Here is a 20,892-nt window from a genome sequence, read left to right as displayed (position 1 = left end):
GTAAACTTGTCTTAAGATACATGACAAAAGGCTTGAATGTCGTTTGACTTGGTCATGCGACCCTCACAGCAACATCAGTTTCTCGACGCTAATCAATTTGGTAGCAAAACATACAAGAGTGTTTGTCGAATACAGTTCACATATGTTAGAAAAGTAACGAAACTTGTAGGTTTGTGAAATCCCAAATCAGTATCACAAAGCTTAGAATGCTATACACTGGCGATACTAATTAACATAGACAGGACGAAACGTGATCGAAGCAAAATATCTTGAGGTTCAATACAGAATACTCCTAAAATTATTAAAGTAAAAAGGACTACAAAAAACAAGTTTCAACACTTTGTCACCTAAGTTGAAGGGCGTATATTTTCGTGCTTGAAAACCATAAGCCAGCAGACATTATTTTCGATACGTAACAGCAGTATCGTACCGCCAATGTAAGTTTCAAAGAAATACACCGCAATAACCACAGTCCATGCGAAGCGAGAAACAATCTATGTCTAGAGCATGCACGAATTATGACGCTCAATTACTATCCTCCCGAATACCTCACCTTTCGAACAAGTATCCCCTAATACTTGATTTACTGGAATGTGAGGTGTTTCGTTAGTGCGATATAAGATGAAAACTGAAGTTCTTTTTTACAGAATATTGAAATAAAGCGCTTAAAAGTAAACTTATTGTTTTTTTTTTTTGTACCCCTTTCCTTACTTTAACAATTTTAGCAGTATTCTGTGCTGAACCTCCATATATTTTGCTTCGACCACGTTTCGTCTTCTCCGTGCTATTTACTATCGCTAATGTATAGTATTCTAAACTTTGCGATACTGATTTGAGGTTTCACAAACCTACGAGTGTTGTTAGGATTGGGGGCTCAATCCCATCGCTCGTAACCCGTTGTCAAGATTGGAGTCCGGCATGAATTAGAAGGTAGCTGGCCCATGCCGTCGTCCAACTTATCCACGCTGAGGACGTTGTTGAAGGGAAGGACTGCTTCTCATCGAGAACGAGGAATATGGGTTTATTTACAGTATCTACATCAGTCTAGCATGACTGCGAGAGAAAGTACATCAATCTAACATGACTGCTTGAGAAAGTGCACTGAGCAGCCGCACAACAGCGGTTTATAAACACTCGGTCCTCCCTCGATCCCAAGGTGAGGGAAAACGTTCGACCAGGCACCGTAGGCGAGACGACCAGGCACCGTAGGCGCATTTTATTCCCCGAGCTGACCCCCGCAGCGCGCCCGCCGCCTGCCCATTGTCTTGCGTCTTGATCGGGGCTTGGGAAGGGATCTCCGTAGACGTTACCGCAGCAACTACCCCGCTCAAAGCAGATCAGGTCCGCGATGGCGGGTTCAGGCACAAAGCCTGCTTCGTCAAACTCCGCTCCAGCGACGGAGAGTCGAGGACGCGCGTATTGTTATCCACACAAAGTCGACTTAGTGACGCCGTGGCTAGAGGTTTGCGGCGGCGCTCCAGGAAAAGTTGACGCCCGCTGTCGCAACTGGCAGGCAAAACTTGCACGTCATCGGGCCGTTCTTAACAGTGTCATCACCTTTCTAACATTTGTGTACTGCATTCCAACATATGCTCTTGCATGTCTTGCTACCAAAATGATTAGCGTCGAGAAGCTGGTCGTTTCCAACGCGAATTACTGAAATTCTATGCGATTTTGCCCTCCCTACCTGACGTGAAATCATTGTGCCGCTTCATTTGATTAAACAAGTTTATTTTATTCATCACAATACAGTGTGGCAAGAGACGAAGGAAAAACCCCATTAAACGGCGTCCATAGAGGCCTTTTTGTCCTACTATGCTTTTCCACTTAATTCTTGAAGGTTACAGATCTTACTTACGATTCACCTTCTCTTTCTTCTTTTCTCTACTCTCTGCAGGGGTGTGGCCACTGTAAATATTGCTTTGAACACGATGGATATCAATCAGTGCTCCGAGGACGACCTCTTCTTCGCCAAAAGTCATCGGTGTGATCCACAAAGTGCCGAGGTAAGTCCAGACTATATCGATAACGCTGTTTTCTAAAGGGTTAAAAATATTTTTTTTTTTACAGAAGTAGTTGAAAAATCGAGCTTAGTTTCCAGAAGTCTTATCTGACCCCTTCAAATTCATCTATGTTGCATGCAAAACTTCCACACTGCACGCAGTGTCTAAAATTATACTATTATTCCTTGAATGCGTATTTGGTAAACAAATTTAGCTTTCCGATTATGTGCACAACGCTGGTATAATCTTAATGGGCAGTAAGAAAAGATACTATCAGGTGCGCATTTGAAAACGTGTGAGAAAGATTCATCGCTTACGTGTCTGTCCGTTTACTTATTTATCATTTTATTGTTACGGAGATGACTTAATTTTAATTATTTTATACAGAAAGTATGCAGCCTAACGTAGCCAAGCAGGATAGAGCTATAATACATTTGATGGAAGGCTCCGGATTATTATGCAGTTCATATCGCGGAAAGTTTTCATATTTCCGAGAATCACCAAGAATCTGGTGTCTCTCAGTGGTGTAATCTTCCATCGTGTAATTGCCGTATACTTCACTATCACCAATACTGCTTCGCCTTTCCGGCGAAACTGCAGCCTCTCTCATTCTTGTCTTTTTCTGTGAGTACGAGTATAAGCGCTGCTGCGCATGACTGCTGTTGCATTAGAAGAGTTAACTGCTGGGCTAGTTGGTGATCTTCATACTGAAACGATTTTGCGCCAAAAACAACACACACAAGAAAGACGACGACACCACCGGCGCTCGTGGTGTCGGGCGCCCGTGGGCGTCGTCGTCTTTCTTGTGTGTGTTGTTGTTGGCGCAAAACCTTTTCAGACTGCTGTTTATTCTGATTTCGAGTGGGTCCGGCTTGGCCTCATTTGGGTTACTGAGTGAATTATACAAGGTGCCCCAACTATTATGCACCAAGGCTTAAAAAAAAAAGAGCAGTTGCGTTACTTGAAGAACACCTAATGCATATTGTTTCCAGTACAGTGGAGCAGCCACCAGTAATTCTTTCGTTAGTGAGATTTAATTAGGTAATTGCAATTACGTGTCTAACTCGAGAAGTACTGTCCTAATTATCAAAGTGTCAATGAAGCATTTGTAGGCAGCCCGAAGTGACATCTGACTGCGGTGTTTTCAGCGACGTACTAGTTCCGTACAATTTTTTTTTTCCGACTGGCAAAGAAACCTTACGAAATATGAAAAACGCCACGTGACTGCGCTCCCACCCACATCATAAAGCAACGCCCTCAAATAAGCTGACTGAATGCAACCGTGTGCCTGTCGCAAACCCGAAGAGACAGCGCATCACCTTGATAATGGTACGGAAGGAGCACCAACAGCAGGTTTCGCGTTTCGCAGCTATTCCTTCCTCTCATTTCTACTGCACACTTATTATCCGTCTCTCAAGGCCGACTGATCACATTAATAACAAAAAGCCCCTTGATAACGTGGCCGAAGCGCCGCTCTGACCGCGGTTTCAAAATTTCGTCTCTCCTCGCACCGCATCGAAAAAGTGGGCACCCTCATCATAAAGCAGCGCCCTCAAATAAGCTCATTGAAAGCAACTACATTGCCTGTGGCGAACCCGAAGAGACAGTGCATCGCCTTGATAATGGCACGAAAGGAGCGATTCCGCTTTATCAGATCTTCAGTGGCTTTCTTGATGACCGACGCTGGAATTCTAGGGCAGACATTCGTTGTCCTTGCCTTGAGCTAATGTGACGTCCGTCTCGATCATTTAAGCACAATCTTTCACATAACCGCAAAGAAGGAAATCGAGCGGAGAGAAGTCGGGTGCCCTAGCCAGTCAATTTACAGGCCCATGCTTTCCAATCTATTGTGCATGACAAGTCGTATCCAGCCACTTTCGCGTTCGGATGCTGCTGTGGACTAGCGCCCCATGAAGATGATACCACAGAAGTGGAAGACATGACAGCGGAACTTCGCTGAGAAACTCATCCACCACTCCTTCAAGGATTTCGTTTACGTAAAGCTGTCCAGTCAGTGTGTGTGATTGAAGAAGATGGGACCGATTATTGTACCGGAGTAAATTTGAAACCACACACTGAACCACCACTAGTACAAGTGCCGACGGCACATTGCCCAGCGTAGATTAGAGTCCCTCCAATAGTGTACATTATGCAAATTTACTTGGCAGTCTCTTCAAAAATTTACTTCAGCTGTGCCCATGATGTTGCTCGAAAAGTCCGGTGACTCATCGGCTTTTTTAAGGACCCAGTTCAAGAAATCTAGACGATTCTGCAGGTCCCTACCTTCCAAGCATTGGTGGTGGTTAAGATGGTACGAGTGAAAAGCCGAGTGATTTAGAATCCTCCAAACTGATGACTCGGAAATTCGTAACTGGGCGGCCACGTCCCGTACGCTAGCATGAGGGTTTGAGGCTACAAATGCTGGAACATCCGCACGTAGGCTAGGATTCAAAGATGGAGTCCTCCGCCTCTGTTTCTGGAAGCTGCCGGTTTGTCTCAGGTTTTCATAATTTTGGATGATAGTCGATGCGTTTGCTCAACCGCCACACTTCCATGACATATGTGCAATTGCAGCCTTCCTGTTGTTGCTATTTTCAGTTCCTAAGGCAAGGATGAGACGTTCGATCCTTCTGCTCATTAGAGAAAGACATGGCGACTGGGATGAAGCAAAACGCACCTTTAAACATTTGCACTGACGTTGTCAATTAACTTTTGTGGTGATAGGCTTTGTGGCAAAAAAACTAAAGAAAACATCCTTTCAATTTATCTACGCTAAGAGCTATTACAGCTTGTTTCCAACTAAAACCAAACGCTACGTCTTACTTCGGCCGGGGTGTGGCAGATAATGCACTAGCTCAATCACGATGTTTTTCTTTGTTTCCTTTTTGTTCAGGCTAACTCAGGGGGAGCCTGTTCGAGGGCGCTCCTTTATGATGCAGGCGGGAGTGCTGTCACGTGGTATTCTCCCTATTTTGCGGGGTTTATTTATCAGTCGGAAAAAATTTGCACGTAATTAGTACGTCGCTGAAGATACCGCAGTTACATGTCCCTTCGCTGTGCCTAGAAATGCCTCTTTGACACTTTGATAATTAGAATAGTACGTCTCGAGTTAGATAATTAATTGCAATTACCTAATTAAGTCTCAGTAACGATATTACTGGCAGCTACTTCACTGTACTGGAAACAATATGCACCAGGTTTTCTTCGAGCAACGTATTATTGTTTTGTTTTTTAATCTTGATGCTTGATAGTTAATTGGGACACCCTGGATATTTATGACTTCTGCATGAAAGTGACGGTGTTTGCATCCCTAATAAATGTTGTACATTATTAGAAGTTTTCATTCATAAATTGTTAGCATTACTTACTGTAAAGAGATGCAATACTCAGACACATATTATTCACATGCAATTCACGCTCCGTTGATTAAAGACTGTGCCGAAGGAGTCACTGAAGTCTAGATATCTTTCTTTCAGGGTCAGAAAAGCCCGCAAAGCAATTAGAAGTGAGGTGAACATAGAGCAACATATTTATTCTCTAGGCATAGGTTGTCCATACGTTTAGAAATAATTGTTAATTGGCTATCTTCTTCACTTTCAAAAATGTCAAGCTTCGTCCTATGCAGATATATAGATATATTGTGTATGATGTTTACAGTGGAAATTTAAAACAATATTCAAGTGAGAAAATACGGACGAGGCAGCCGCCGCTCGTGCTTCTAATGTGCTTGTCCGCCTGTTGTCAGAATTTGCAGAAATAAAGGGAAAGTATGAATCAAAATCCGCGCTCTCGACCGCGGCAACAATGATGCGGTAAGCTATTAGCCAAAATAAAATTTTAAGTGAAAAGGTTGAGGCAAGTGAAAAGAAACTTCAAATTATGCGGGTGACAAAACTCTGCTTGCACAATATGGGGGGGAAGGGGTTAGACTACGGCATCGCCGGGTGAGAGCCCCCCCCCCCTCCCCCTTTCGGAAAGCTTCGGAAAGCTCCGTACGGGGCTCGGGCCCTTGTGCGCCCCCATAGTCGGCGCCTATGATGCAGCCAAGCATATTACTGCCCATAAGCGTCACATCTTCTCTCGTTCGAACATGGTTATAATGGCGCGATTCGAGAACAGGACACAGACAGAATGCACACAGGACAGTCGCCGATTGCGTTCTTTATGTGTTTTGTCCTCCAATCGCGCCGTTATAACCATGTTCCATCAAGCCAGCAACCAACTAGCCCATCTAAGTTTGTTAATCGCAATATTCTCTCATTCATACGTGACCACTACCAAACAGTAACCGTACTGTTGTCTTATTGCGGTGTTGTGAAGATTACATCCCACAGCGTCCAACCTTAGCGCAAGCACGTCCACATAGTGAAGAGGTTTCCTTGAATGTCGCCCCCTTTTAATACGATTAGCATTGTTAAGATACATCGCCGACTTTCCGGTCGGCGTGTTTGTGTCTGTCTAACCAGTGTTCTCGACCTTCAATTGTAATGAATGGTTTAACATTGGTCCAGTACTGAACAGAATCGGACACGCCTCACACAGGTTCCTTAAGCACAGCAACCCGACACTTTAGCGCGCATTGCGTCGAATGCTTTTTCTTTTCTTTTTTTTTTTTTTCTTATTGCTGGACCTCGGCATTATAACAAACATCGCCACAAGATTTGATATGCTCAGGTGCATAAAAGATACAGAAGACATGTGAACACTAAAAAAAAAAAAAGAGAGAAACACAGCTGCTCCTTAGACCCACAAGAAATCCAGACCCGTATATTAAAAAAAATATCTTGTGCTAGAATTCAACCAATTTGATATTCAGCCAATTTTGATCTTAGACACAATTAGCAAAGGCGGCCTGCCAATGGGAAAGAACATTTACGAACGGGAACGAATGCAGTCGACGTAGAGAATTTGGATTTGTGACTTAGGGACATACGCGAGCTGGACTGTCCAGTTGATATCACTCACCTGCAGATGTGGTAGAAGAAAAAATGATTTGCAGTAAGTTAATAACGGCCGTGGTTAGACGTGCACTGTTCTCAGCTATAAAAAGAAATGCAGCAGCGCACAGCCGAAGAACGCGCGAGTGAAACACCATTAAAGCATCGGAAAACATGACACACAAATACTGGCCTTCTCCCAGCCTCCAGAAGTATCATCTTCATAGGCCTGATCCATCCTTAAAGCTGCAAGTGCCATCAAAAGTTTCCCGCTCTGAGGCGGCAGTATCGTGCGGCCTCTGGCTCGGGGTGGCATTTACGAAGGCCTACTCGTTCCGCATTGGAATAGGGGATAGCCCCATGTGCGACCATTGTAAAGCTATAAAAATGATTGATAACATCCTATGTCTCTGTCCCCAGTACGACGTCGAGCGTGAAGCTCTCCGGACAACATTGAACCAGCTGGACTCTAGATCATTTTCAGAAATGAAGGTCCTCGGACTATGGTCGCACGCGTCGATGGACGAAAAGCCACGAAAGCGTTGTTAAAGTACCTCAATTTGACAGGTCTTGGCAGCCATGTCTAGACTCGGTGCGAACAGACCGACAGACAAAAAAATAATTAAATTATGAGGTTTTACGTGCCAAAACCACTTTCTGATTATGAGGCACGCCTTAGTGGGGGACTCCGGAAATTCCGACCACCTGGGGTTCTTTAACGTGCACCTAAATCTAAGTACACGGGTGTTTTCGCATTTCGCCCGCATCGAAATGCGGCCGCCGTGGCCGGGATTCGATCCCACGACCTCGTGCTCAGCAGCCTAACACCATAGCCACTGAGCAACCACGGCGGGTAGACAGACAGACAGACACAGACAGACACAGACAGACACAGACAGACAGACAAGCTAACGGTCGGACCATGTTAGCTAGGGACTGCTATTGTTAACGAAAAGCACAAATAAGACGACGATCAGGTCTGCATGGTCGGGTCTCAAATTGAGGCAAGACGTTGTTTATTACGCTGCTTTCTCAATGATCGCAATATCAAGATGTACAAATTTGATGAATTCGTGGACCGGATTGCTTCATTCTCCTTCTTCTTCGAACTCTTTTTTTTTTTTTTTTAAGCTACAACGCTTGCAAGCAAACTGATTTCTAAGACTCCGCGACGAGCGAGCCTTTTCTAGATTCACCGAAGGTGGCGTGAGCTATCGCTCGTTCTTCCTCATCTAGTTTTCTTTTTCTTTATTTCGCCCTTTACTTGGCCGCTGTTCTCGGGGAGAAATAATGACGTGCGCCAGAAGCGAGTTGGCATGCAACTCCTAGAGATCGGCCCCAGACACGCCACAGCCACCACATGCACATCGGGCTCTTCCCTGCCTGCTGCGCTCGGACTCCTGAAGGATTAGCTGCCGGGGCTGGGCTCCACCAGAGTCAGTCTTTTCGTGTCTGAAATATGCGCTCGTTCGTAGCGGTGGACGACCGGTGGCTTCGCTCGAGCAAACCTCGCTCGGACGCACGCCTACCCCTTCCCCACATCTTCCCTCTCCGCCAACTCAATACCTCTAATGTCTTCTTGGCACGAATCGGCCGTTGCCTCATGCGCGTGCCGCCATCGCAGACACTCGAAGGGACGGACATTGGGACAATGGCAGCGCTGTGTCTTCAAATGAGCGTCTGTCTGGGAAGGAATACGCATTCCGAACGCTTTTGGGGCGGCATATTTCCTGACTCCTTTTAATTTGTGAGTACAGATGGAGTTGTAGTTTGTTCCTACTGGGTGCCTTTATCGCGTACACGGATGGTTGGCATCGATGCGCATGATTCCTTTGCTATTTAAATGAAAATATAAAAAAGAACTCTGGGTTCTGTATCTCACTGTTTGATAAATTTATCAATGGCCATACCAAATAGGCGTGTACACCCACGGGGCTGGGAAAAAATGGGAAAACATATGGCGTTATATTCAACAGCTGAACGCGCGCGATGCTCGCATTTGATTCATCCCGCTACAGATGCACAGAATCGTAGGAGTTAGTCCTCGAGTTATACAAAAGAATCGTTATTTATGTGTTTATTTAGTGACGACGCTACCAAGCTGGCCACGCATGAGAGATTCACAGGTAACCTTTTCGCAAGCTTGACGCTGATTTGCCAGTGTAATCTTTCAGTCCTAAAGAAAAGCAAGGGCGTTAGAAGTGGTGAACCGTCAGCTGAGTTTGCAACCGGAAGAGAGAGAGAGAAGAGGGAGAGAAAACGAAAACGAAAACAGAGAGAGAGAAAGAGCACACTCTTGCGCAAATTTGAAGGTTACCACCGATTCTACACACGGGTGCGAAGACCTGTCAACTCCGTCCATCCGACTGTCCGTCCGTCTGTCCATCCAAAATATTCAGCGACTAGACGCTACACACAGGAGACGACGGGAAACGAATCCGCACCCATTAGTTTAACCAGCGAGCGATCTACCCAGTGCGACACCGAGTGTAAATTTTATAAAAAACACTTAGCATTATTTGCAGCATTGTGTCAAAGAATTAATGCAGATTGATCACGCCTCTAAAATAACTGTCGCAACAAGTGCCACGTTTTTGTTGTAATACAAGTCTGGCGGCAGTGCATAGGAGTCGTAACTTTTATTAAAACCAGAAATCTTTAGATAATAATAATAATAATAATAATAATAATAATAATATGGATATTCCAGATATAATATAGAAATATTTCTTACCGATTCAACCGCGTAGATAATGACACGGCCAAGTGAGTAACAACAATCGAAAGATTATCCGAAAAAGGACAGAACTCAGCACTTGCGAAAAGCCTAAATGGAAAGAACAGTATGAAGACATGAGTGCACATGCTCAAACAAAGGCTCTACCAGCTACGGCGTTTTCAGCACTAACCTAGACGAGCAACACCTCGCCGCAAATAATATCGCAGCACGGCGCGATAACATATGAACAGCCTTCGCTTGTAGCCGTCTATCTAGGCAGCACAAAGTGCGTTCGCTTTGTGTTTGTTTTCTTTCTTTAATATTCGTTTTCTCACGTCGTATAGGCACATTTCAAATGATGTCATACGAGTTAAGTTTCACTTCTTGACCAGCGTCTGGTTAACGCCATGTTTTCTCAGTTTTCGTTATCGTTCCGGCGTAAAAAGACTCGAGGCGTCAATAATGAAGGAAAGTGCAAGTGAACGAAGCGCAGACGCCAAGGCGGGACATAAACGTTCGCGTGACGTTTAGATTCAGACAAACGCCGATGCTCACCAGCCCAGCCACGTTCAAGGTGCCACCCTGCGATGTTCTTGGGAAGGGTTGACTGGTTATGGCCACAATACGCACACCGCTCCGGAAGCGAAGTCTCTCGTGTCGTCGGACACAAGCGGAGTAAGGCAAACCTTAAGGCCCAAACAATGGGTCGTAAAAACGGAGTCCTTGAAAGCATTTTGAAAAGCGTTTACGGAACAAAACGCGAACGCGCGTCTGTAGAAAATAGTCAATGCAATTGATGCTTAGGTTGCCGGGAAGAGCAGAAAGCAGAGATAACGTGTTATCATTTTGAACAAGATGTCTTTGCTGAACAGAAAGTATGATAGCGCGAGTTTTATATCACTACAACAGGGGTTGTCAGAAGCGCGTCAGCCAAGCCATAAACGCCTGTTTTTGAATTCCCCACATGAATCCCGCTTGGAACAATATTCTTCAGATGTGCTCCGTTGTGCTGTTTTTGCATGCACGTGCTTGTTAGACAATTGCTTCCATTCGTAAATTCTACTTCCAGCACTGTCACCCTCTGTCATCCACCGGCACTGCGCTTTCATGAAGAACACGTTAATTAATCAATTAGCATGTGACTTATTGGTCGATTAACCTGCGCTTACCGACCCATCGAATGTATATGGCATGTAGACCATTCTTGGGAATGCCGCCACGCCTGCTCTCTTTCGACATGAAGACCTCAAAGGCCTGGATCTTTACTTCGCACATTCGCTAGTTCTTCGGGAGCTCTTATTGGAGACCTCTTCGAAAGTTATAAGAAGGCTGACATCAAATAAAACATATTAAAAACACAATAACCAATGCTGGTTGTTCTAGTGCAGAAATGTCTTCAGAAGGTTACGTGTACAGCCTTCAGTGCTGAGACATTTACGGCGAGATCATTTCTGAGTTTTATGTAATCTTTAAAGATAACCTGTTGAAGATAACATAATTCTAGTCCTTGAGCTGGATGATTCAGAGAGGCGGATATTACTTGTATGAGAAATCGAAACACTTATCGAACTAAATAACAAAAATCCACTAATTATATATATGGATTAATTACAAAGGTCACATATTGCAATTTACGAATTGTAGCCGGTAAACTTGCAAGGCGTGTCCACTTGGAATAAATTTGCAGAATGACGCCAGATTGGAGATATACGCCATCAAAGTCGCCCTGAAAATGCATTGTTCTTCCCCTCACTTTTTTTAACAAAAGGCTCTTTTATGCGTCGAAACACCCCTGGAACGGCTATGCATTTCGTTTGACACTTTGGGAAATATTTCCAAACTGGGGTCATCCTGAAAATTGATTTCAAGTGGATACGTCTTGCAAGCTCACCGGCTAAAATTCGTAAACTGCAATATGTGCCGCAAAGTAATTATTTAGAAGATATTTTGTGAATTTTTGTTAACTAGTTGAATATATGTTTCGGTTTCTCTTGCTAGTAATATTCGCCTCTTCGAATAATCCAACTCGAGGACAAGAATAATGCTATCTGCCACGGGCGATTTTTAAAAACCGCATAAAACTTAATAATGACCACCCTGTATATTTAGAGTTCTGGGGCCTGTTTAGTCATCGTAATGTCATCGAAACTGTCAGACGTTTACTTGAGACGCAAACATTAGCAACTGATTAGAATGTGCTCCCCGTTAGGCAGCCGCAAATCTATATACGAGCTATGTCTGGCACAGACGCATCTTTGCAAGTCATATCAGGCACCGGATCCGCCTCGGTCGCATAATGGTAACTCGAGCACGGCGGTTTGATGCAATTCAAATCCTCACCAATGTGACGTTTCACTAACCTGACGAGCGATGGCATAGTTCCTCGTTGACAAAATTTTCGACGGCGAGGCGTAAGATGTTTGTATATGTATGCGTGCGTTCGTGCGTGCACGTGTGTGTGTGTGTATTTGTGCGTGTGCACTCACAACGTCAACAACCGCATTTTGTATCACGAACACATTCCCACGGCCAAGGTTACGAATGCAGTAGAAATAGTGACGTTCAGCGGAAGTACGAGAAAGCACGCGCATAACTTAACTTTTATGACAATATCTCACGTTCTGGCTCGTGCACCTAACTTCTGGGAGATATATTCAACGCCAACGAAAAGCACTCCCATATCTATACTCCCATGCATGGATATTTGTTTTTCTACGCATTTTAGTCGGTCTCCTTTTTCTTTGTCGCTTCACAGCGCTCGTGCTTTCACTTCTTGTTTTGTTTGAGCTTGAAACTTTATTTTTTTTAAGTATCCTTCGCAGCTTTGCAGTTCGCGAAGTCGGCGATCGCGTTACCGCCCCCTCAGTTCAAGTTCCTCTGGACGTATGCATGTTGATCGAGCACCGTAGGAACCGGGTTTTATCATACTACGACAGTAGGATGGAAACTAGAGAGCCAAAAGGAGGAAGCAAAAAACAGAAGCGAGCAAACTGTGAACGAACAAAATTACTTGACGGACAAAGGAGCACCGCAGTACGTCTTTTCTAGCACGCACTTCCAGACCTCCAAAAAAACTACACTATTCATTGACACTGTCGCACTTCGTCCACTTCTGAGTGGTGGGTCGCCAATATACATCGGGCATCTTTTTTTTTTTTTTTCTGGAGCTCTTCGTCTTGCGTTTTTTCAACGCGATGGAGTTAAGGGCCCCGTGTCACAGAAAATCCGGAGTTGGCGTCTCGATCCGGAGCCCGGCGTCCAGCGTCGGACGTCGTCTCAACAAAGAAGTGTTTTCGAACCACCCTTATTCAGGCCCTCCATGTGGCGCAAGGACGTTACTGAACTAACTGTATTTCCCAATCTAAAATACGTAGACAAATTGTAAAGTACGACTTACACACAACCTATAGACATGACAGCGTCGGATTGTAATTTGAATATACGAGAAGAGATTCTGTTACGCGAAAACTCAAACCCCTTTTCCAGCGTTTCTACCACACAAAGACCGGCCACGTGTCCGCCATTCTCGCGCGCTGGCGCGCCAATATCTCGGAGTCCATGGAGCGGCGCACCCGTTTCCTTGAAACACTTCCAGATGGCGCTCGCCTCCGCCGCATCGCGGCCCACGCAGGAGGCTGGATTTCTACCAGAAAGCCCGCCTTCACGCATAGCGTTCGCCGCGAGCGTTTCCCAATAAACATTATGGTTACATAGGCTGCAGTTGCCGGGAGCGTGAGAAGCAGTCAGGGACCTTTGAATGCTATCATGTTCCACTCTTAAAGGCGAAGCTTAAACGCCCCCCAAATTGTCTCTTTTTTTTTCTTCCTCAGTTCTTACCTACATCCCTGTCTGCTTTCTTTCTGTCCCTTTTTGCACAGCGCGTTCGTTCTCAATTCATTCCTTCATCGATTTGCCACATCTTTTTCATTCCCTATGTTTTCATTATTTTCTTTCGTGTTGATGCTCAATTATTCATTCTTTGGTCTTTTGATTCATTCGTTCCAACTTTTTTTTCCTCTTTACAGTCCCAGCTTGCTTGGAATGTTTCATTCATGTATTCTTACTCTATTTATTCGACCATTTTGTTTCTTCTTTTTTAAGTTCCTGACTTCTTTGTCAATCTTGCATTTTTCTTTAATCTTGTCATGCATGCATAAAATAGTCGTACCGGAGACCGGCACCAACCGCTCCTTATCACGTGAGCAAAATGGCAATCACACAACAAGTGAACTTCTGAACACGAGAAACTTGTCAGAGTCTTACATTGGGCAAGCGGATTCTTTCCTTTCTTTCTTTCCTTCTTTGCACCCCCCCCCCCCCTTCTAAAGTGCCGCTTCCCGAATAACAAGCTCGCCACTCGCTTCTCGCATCTATTTTCTCCGTCCACGCCCAGCGTACTTCCGGTTTCCCGCCCCAAAAAGCCATTCAGCCTTCGTCCTACTCCCCTGCCCCCCTCCCTCCCACCGGAACGCAACGCCATGCAGCTATCGGATCGGTTCGATCTCGCCTTCCCAGCACATGCGCGTTCATCGACGTGGCGAGAGCATTCGACCGCCAGTGCTAAAAACGCTTGAGAATTTCCGGCACCCGTTTAAGGAGCTCTGCAAGTCCTTTGTGCCAGAAATTTATGGTTGCGGAGCCTGTTCTCGTCCTTTTTATCAACCTTTCTTCTCTGTGCTGCTTTGCTTCTTCTCTTCGGTCCAGGTCGGGCGCACGTCGTGGCTAAGGAAAAGCTATGGCGGCCTCTATTTTCTCCTTCGTAACCGCAAACGGTTTAGAGCTGTTAGGTCTCGGCGCTGGGACCTAATTAAGAGGTATCCGCTCGTGGCTCTGCCGTCGAAGCAATTAAATGCGTTGGGAATCCGTAGTCGTCCCTGAGCCGTCAGCGCGAACCAACGAAACGCAACGCGGTCCGCGTTGCGCTTCGATTAAAATTACGTCCAGTAAAGGAATAAACGTCACTATAAAGCACTTTTTGTAGGTCATTTTTTTTTTGCACCGAAGCTGTATACCTCTACCGTCCAAGTAAATTTTCGTGTCGTAAGCAAAAAAACTCCCCGTACGTGGGCCGATCCCGGAGACGTGCAGCGCCGGGCCGACCTGCGGCCGAGGTGAAGCACGCGTTAAGCACTACCCATACGAGGGCCGTACCCGAAGATAGTGCAATACCGGGCCCACCCGCGGCGGAGCTGAAGCAGGCGTTAAGCACTCCCAATACGTGGGCCGATCCCAGAGATAGTGCAATGCCGGGTCGACCCACGGCGGAGGTGCAGTTCGCCATTAAAGGGCCCACATACACAGCTTTGCTGGTCATCCTTCTTCACAAAGTGGAAGGGCACTGAGGTTTTCTTTAAGGAAGCCCCTGCCCCTCAAGTACTCGAGAAACCTGCGCGTATCTCCTATAACGTGTGTCTTTCTTTTTTATTCCGATCCATCCCAAGCGAATCTTGGCCATTGTTGTGGGCGCCTGCGTGAGGCTCTGCAGATAGATACAGGGTGTTTCAGCGAACACTTTCAAAAAAAATTTTAAAGTTACCTGTGGCAGATGGCATAATTTTTGTTCATGATGTGGTCACTCGAAGCTGCGGACACTACTTGCGCAAGAAATTTAAATGCATAATCGACTAATTAACAAAAGATGTACTAATAACGTATAAAACTAATTATCCTAAGGTCCATATTGCAATTTATCAATTCTAGCCGTGGAGTTCGTAAGAGGGATCCATTTAGAACGAATTCTCAGGGTGACACCAGTTTCGAGAGATTAGTTCCCGAATTTTGCGAAGAAATGCATTGGCGTTCCAGTTACTTTTGTGCTTGAATCCATAAAACGACCTTTTGTGAAGGAAGTTAAGGAATTGTGGCAACTGTCCATCGGAGCGCACCACAGAACTCACGGAAATCGCCGCACCTGCTGGTAAGTGGGTCGGTGCCGTCAGCGCCTTCGCAGAGGGTGGGGCAGTATGGTACCACTTGCATGATGAGCAGCGTCGGAGCCAGCTGTGGAAGACGACGACGATGAACGCGCCAGTAGCGGCACGAGCGCGTTTCTGTGACCACGTGACGTGTGCAATTAGACACGCACTAGGCACGCCCTTAGTAAGCCAGATTCGTGGAGCCGCCGTGGCATCAGGGAAGAGTGCTCGTCTCGCACCCCGGAGGCCTTGGCTCGCATTCCACCCAGAGCGAAATGTACCAAATTTTTTTTTCAAAGCCACTAATTTACTTTGTTCACAGGAACCTCCCTGAGAAATGTGACACCAATAGAAGCATTTGTTGACGTGATCTTACCCTTTTGCGGCGTCGGCCATTTTTCGTCACGGCTAAGTTTCGCCAAGGGCATCGCCAACATAGACACCTAAGGCTTTCGCGTTAATAATCAATCGCTGGTCGCCTGCGTTGAGGTTCGGCCTGAACTTTGGCCGGCGAAGCACACGCACCGTAAGAATAAGCGCGTTACTATGTGCTTGTCGACCAAGATGGCGATAAATGCGAAACTGCTCGAAATTTTATATGAGTGTCATACGCGAGGCAGTTTAAATCGCGATCGAGCTCAATCGATATCAGATTTCTCGATAGCGGTTGCCTTCTTGCGCAAGTAAGAAAAAATTTCTTTCCTCAAACTCAAAAACGAAGGTTTCCCGCGGAGGTGATTCTAGTAGCACTGTCCTACGCGCAGTTGAGCGCTCACTTGCGCGCGTAGCGTGTGGTTGCTCGCTCTTCCCATCTTCACACGCGTACAGACTCGGAAACGCGTAAGCTCACGTATTGGCGGCGAGGGCTTACGGAGTCGCCACCTGTCGGAAGCGCCTCGCTTGCGTAGTACGAGGGGTAACGCGGCGCGCTGCTCATAGGTTGGACTGTCGGCCCTCAATAAAAACACCACGCTGGAGCCCTCCTGGACATTTATAGTACTCTCGAAACGACGGAAGATTTTTGCTGTCAAACGAATAATCTTGGGCAAACAGAAAGCACAGAATGGTTTATGGACGTTATCTCTTTACCGAATACGTACAGTGAACGCCGACTGCGAGCTGTCGCCGCGATAACCCCGAACCGATATCTTGCGTGACATACGATCGCTGAGAGCAAATTATGTGAAATATGATCTTATAGTGGGCTGTCTGTATCCCCAAATGGAGCATAACAGAATGAAGCCTCAATGCAGCGATTGCACGGGTTCGCAGCGGCCGGCTACGCTTCGGCATTCATGTCCGCGCAGTGTTTCGCTTTCGCTATGAGCGCGTTTTCGCAACGCATGCCATGAGCTTTAGGCCGCAGCATATGAGCATTTAACAGTGTACAAGCGACCTTGCGTGGACGCTATCAGAGCTGTTAGAAAATAATTTTTTCATAACTATAGGGACTTCGCGACGCATACGTCGACTTGTGCTTTGCCGTCGCGACGAATCAGTTTCATTGTCTTCTAAATTTTTAGACGTTTCAATATCATTATTTCTAAAGTTGCATCGCACTGTATGTTCATCGGTCTTCTCAGCGATCAATTTCTTGTTCCTTCGTTTTCTTAATCCGGCACATTCATTGTTTCGCGCTAACACAAACATAACCATATGCCATGCCTTTTTTTTTTTTTTTTTTGATGTGCTTCTTACCGTTCTCTTTCCATTCCAGTGAACTTGCCAGTATCTAGCATGAACAGATTCATACACCCTTACAAGAGTTTAAACCCTTTGGGCCACATTTTGTCCAACAACAATAACCGTCATCTTACTTGCCCGCATTTCCTGTCGTTAACGCTGCTAGCCCGGTACTTCCAAAGTGAATAACGGCTTGCGCGTTATCAGCGTAACACAGCATTATCGACAAGAAAGTAGCGAGCGCTGAATCTTCAAGAAAGGAAACGCTTCAAGAAATCTGCAAGAGATGGTGTACACCTTTTTAAGAGTGTAGACCAAAGCTTCATGTCATTCGTCGGGCAGCGCTCGCGGGCGAACGTCTCAGTGCGCGTTTTCTGTTACTCGTCGAACATCGCAGCCCCGACGCCGTAGCAGAAATTTTCCTAACGGAAGTGCTTGCTGCACACCCGAGTTGTAGCCTTGTCTTAACGATAATTTTAATAATTACGATACCGACGCGTCCTAACGCATTAACGTTTCTGTCGATAGTCGTTAACGTTCCAGTGCTGCACTGAGGGCTACGAGCGACGCTATATTGCGGGAATTCCGGTTTAGTTTTCACCAGCTGCGTTGAACGGGCGCCGATATCATCGTCCTCAAACGTCCACCCCCGTCGAAATGCGGGGAACCCGAGGAAGGAGCGTCCGAAGAGAGTCGAATACGGCCTATCAACGACTATCGTTATCACGTTAAGCACGCGTCCTAAACACAACCTGTCATATTTATCCCCTAAACGAAGTTCTACAGCGAAACTGTATATATATATATATATATATATATAGCTACGCTCCGGCGGTGGTCGATGTCTGTCCGTCTACGCGTCACGTCGACACGAAAAAACTTTCGTCTCCAGTTTAACAAACACCATGAAATTAATCAGACGAATTACTAACAAGCACCAGGGTATGAAGGAAGAAATTATCATACGGCTGATACAATCATTCGTAATCAGCCAGACCACATACATAGCAGCCTTCCACACTTGTTTCGCAGCTGAAAAGACCAAAACTAACAACCTGATAAAAAAGGCATACAAACTAGCACTAGGGATTCCCATCAGTACGAGCACAGGTCTCTTGCTAAAGTTAAGACTCCACAACACACTGGACGAACTCATAGAAGCACAACAAACATCTCAGGCGGAACGACTAACCAAAACCAAAACGAGACGGCATATACTGCGCAAGCTAGGAATGAATTACCACAATCTATGCGGGGAAAAGAGGACGATGACGAGAGAAATTTGTGACAAACTACTAGTAGCAAATATACACAAGAACATACATCCAGGTTACAACGAGGGCAGACACAGGAGTAGAGCAGAGAAAATGATCCGAAACTATGGGTCAGACGACAGAGCAGCCTACGTAGACGCGGCTGAATGCCTACACAGAAGTAGCTACGTGGCAGTAGTCGTAGATCATACCCAAAAACCCCTTACAAGCGTGTCAGTGAATACCAAACATTCCTAGACAGCAGAGGAGGTAGCCATTGCACTAGCATTGGTCTCCACGAATGCTCAATACATCATTAGTGATTCTCAGGCGGCGATTGGAAATTATTAAAATGGTAGGATCTCTCCTGAGGCGTGGCACATCATCAGAGTCAACGCAGGAAAATTCTCCAACGCAGAGAAGAACGGCCGGCAATTGCTCCGGTTCCCCGCCATCCGACTCCGGGCATTCCCGCAACCAATCCCAACGAGGTAGCACCCGAGAAGCTCGAGGTCTTACTCGCCGAGCTAAGCAAAAAGCGACTTCCATCGGTCAGGAGAACGCGGAGGAGGAGATCTGGAGATAAAAAGACAGATTAACAAGGTTTAGCGATATTACCAAATTCTATCCAAATCGGAGGCGAATATTACCACCGCTACACACTAAACTGAACAGATCTAGTCCGTTACTTGGAGGCGATTACAAACACGAACTTATACGAGTTCCGTGCAACTAAAACCTTTCTAGCCTGATATATACGAGAGCGATATATGCAAGCTATGCAAGTCTGCTAGAGCCACCCTTCAACACATGTTGTGTGGATGTAAAGTCATCATCAGCCTAGTTACGCCCACTGCAGGGCAAAGGCCTCTCCCATATTTCTCCAACTACCCCGGTCATGTACTAATTGTGGCCATGTTGTCCCTGCAAACGTCTTAATGTCATCCGCCCACCGAACTTTCTGCCGCCCCCTACTACGCTTCCCTTCCCTTGGAATCCAGTCCGTAACCCTTAATGACCATCGGTTATCTTCCCTCCTCATTACATGTCCGGCCCATGCCCATTTCTTTTTCTTGATTTCAACTAAGATGTCATTTACCCGCGTTTGTTCCCTCACCCAATCTGCTCTTTTCTTATCCCTTAACGTTACACCTATCATTCTTCTTTCCATAGCTCGTTGCGTCGTCCTCAATTTCAGCAGAACCCTTTTCGTAAGCCTCCAGGTTTCTGCCCCGTAGGTGAGTACTGGTAAGACACAGCTGTTATACACTCTCCTCTTGAGGGATTGTGGCAACCTGCTGTTCATGATTTGAGAATACCTGCCAAACGCACCCCAGCCCATTCTTATTCTTCTGGTTATTTCAGTCTCATGATCCGGATCCGTGGTCACTACCTGCCCTAAGTAGATGTATTCCCTTACCACTTCCAGTGCCTCGCTACCTATCGTAAACTGCTGTTCTCTTCCGAGACTGTTAAACATTACTTTAGTTTTCTGTAGATTTTTTCGGATTCCTGATTAATAAGAACATAGCTGGTAACATACAGGAATTCTATAGCATTAACGAGAGGGTGGCATGTCTTGTTGTGAAACTTAATAAGAGGTACAAAATGAAGGTTATACAGGTCTACGCCCCTACATTCAGTCATGATGACCAGGAAGTCGAAAGCTTCTATGAAGACGTGGAATCGGCGATGGGTAAAGTCAAAACAAAATACAGTATACTGATGGGCGACTTCAATGCCAAGGTAGGCAAGAAGCAGGCTGGAGACAAGGCAGTGGGGGAATATGGCATAGGCACTAGGAATAGCAGGGGAGAGTTATTTGTAGAGTTTGCGGAACAGAATAATATGCGGATAATGAATACCTTCTTCCGCAAGCGAGATAGCCGAAAGTGGACGTGGAGGAGCCCGAACGGCGAGACTAGAAATGAAATAGACTTCATACTCTGCGCTAACCCTGGCATCATACAAGATGTGGACGTGCTCAGCAAGGTGCGCTGCAGTGACCATAGGATGGTAAGAACTCGAATTAACCTAGACCTGAGGAGGGAACGGAAGCAACTGGTACATAAAAAGTCGATCAATGAGTTAGCGGTAAGAGGGAAAATAGAGGAATTCCAGATCAAGCTACAGAACAGGTATTCGGCTTTGACTCACGAAGAGGACCTTAGTGTTGAAGCAATGAACGACAATCTTGTGGGCATCATTAAGGAGTGTGCAATAGAAGTCCGTGGTAACTCCGTTAGACAGGATACCAGTAAGCTATCGCAGGAGACGAAAGATCTGATCAAGAAACGCCAATGTATGAAAGCCTCTAACCCTAAAGCTAGAATAGAACTGGCAGAACTTTCGAAGTTAATCAACAAGCGTAAGACAGCTGAC

General features: G+C 45.7%; 1 protein-coding gene across 1 annotated transcript in view; it reads left to right on the top strand.

Moving 5' to 3' along the window:
* Positions 1-20,892, top strand: part of smog (G-protein coupled receptor 158 smog) — a 269,733-nt gene that overhangs the window by 152,568 nt on the left and 96,273 nt on the right. The window contains exon 3 of the mRNA XM_050179266.3: positions 1,898-2,006. Coding sequence (XP_050035223.1) covers positions 1,898-2,006 — 109 coding nt within the window. The remainder of the gene's footprint in view (positions 1-1,897; positions 2,007-20,892) is intronic.

The sequence above is a fragment of the Dermacentor andersoni genome, chromosome 5 (assembly GCF_023375885.2).
Source record: "Dermacentor andersoni chromosome 5, qqDerAnde1_hic_scaffold, whole genome shotgun sequence".
NCBI lineage: Eukaryota > Metazoa > Arthropoda > Arachnida > Ixodida > Ixodidae > Dermacentor > Dermacentor andersoni.
Note: the sequence above shows the minus strand (reverse complement) of the source record. Positions and strands in the feature narration are given on the sequence as shown.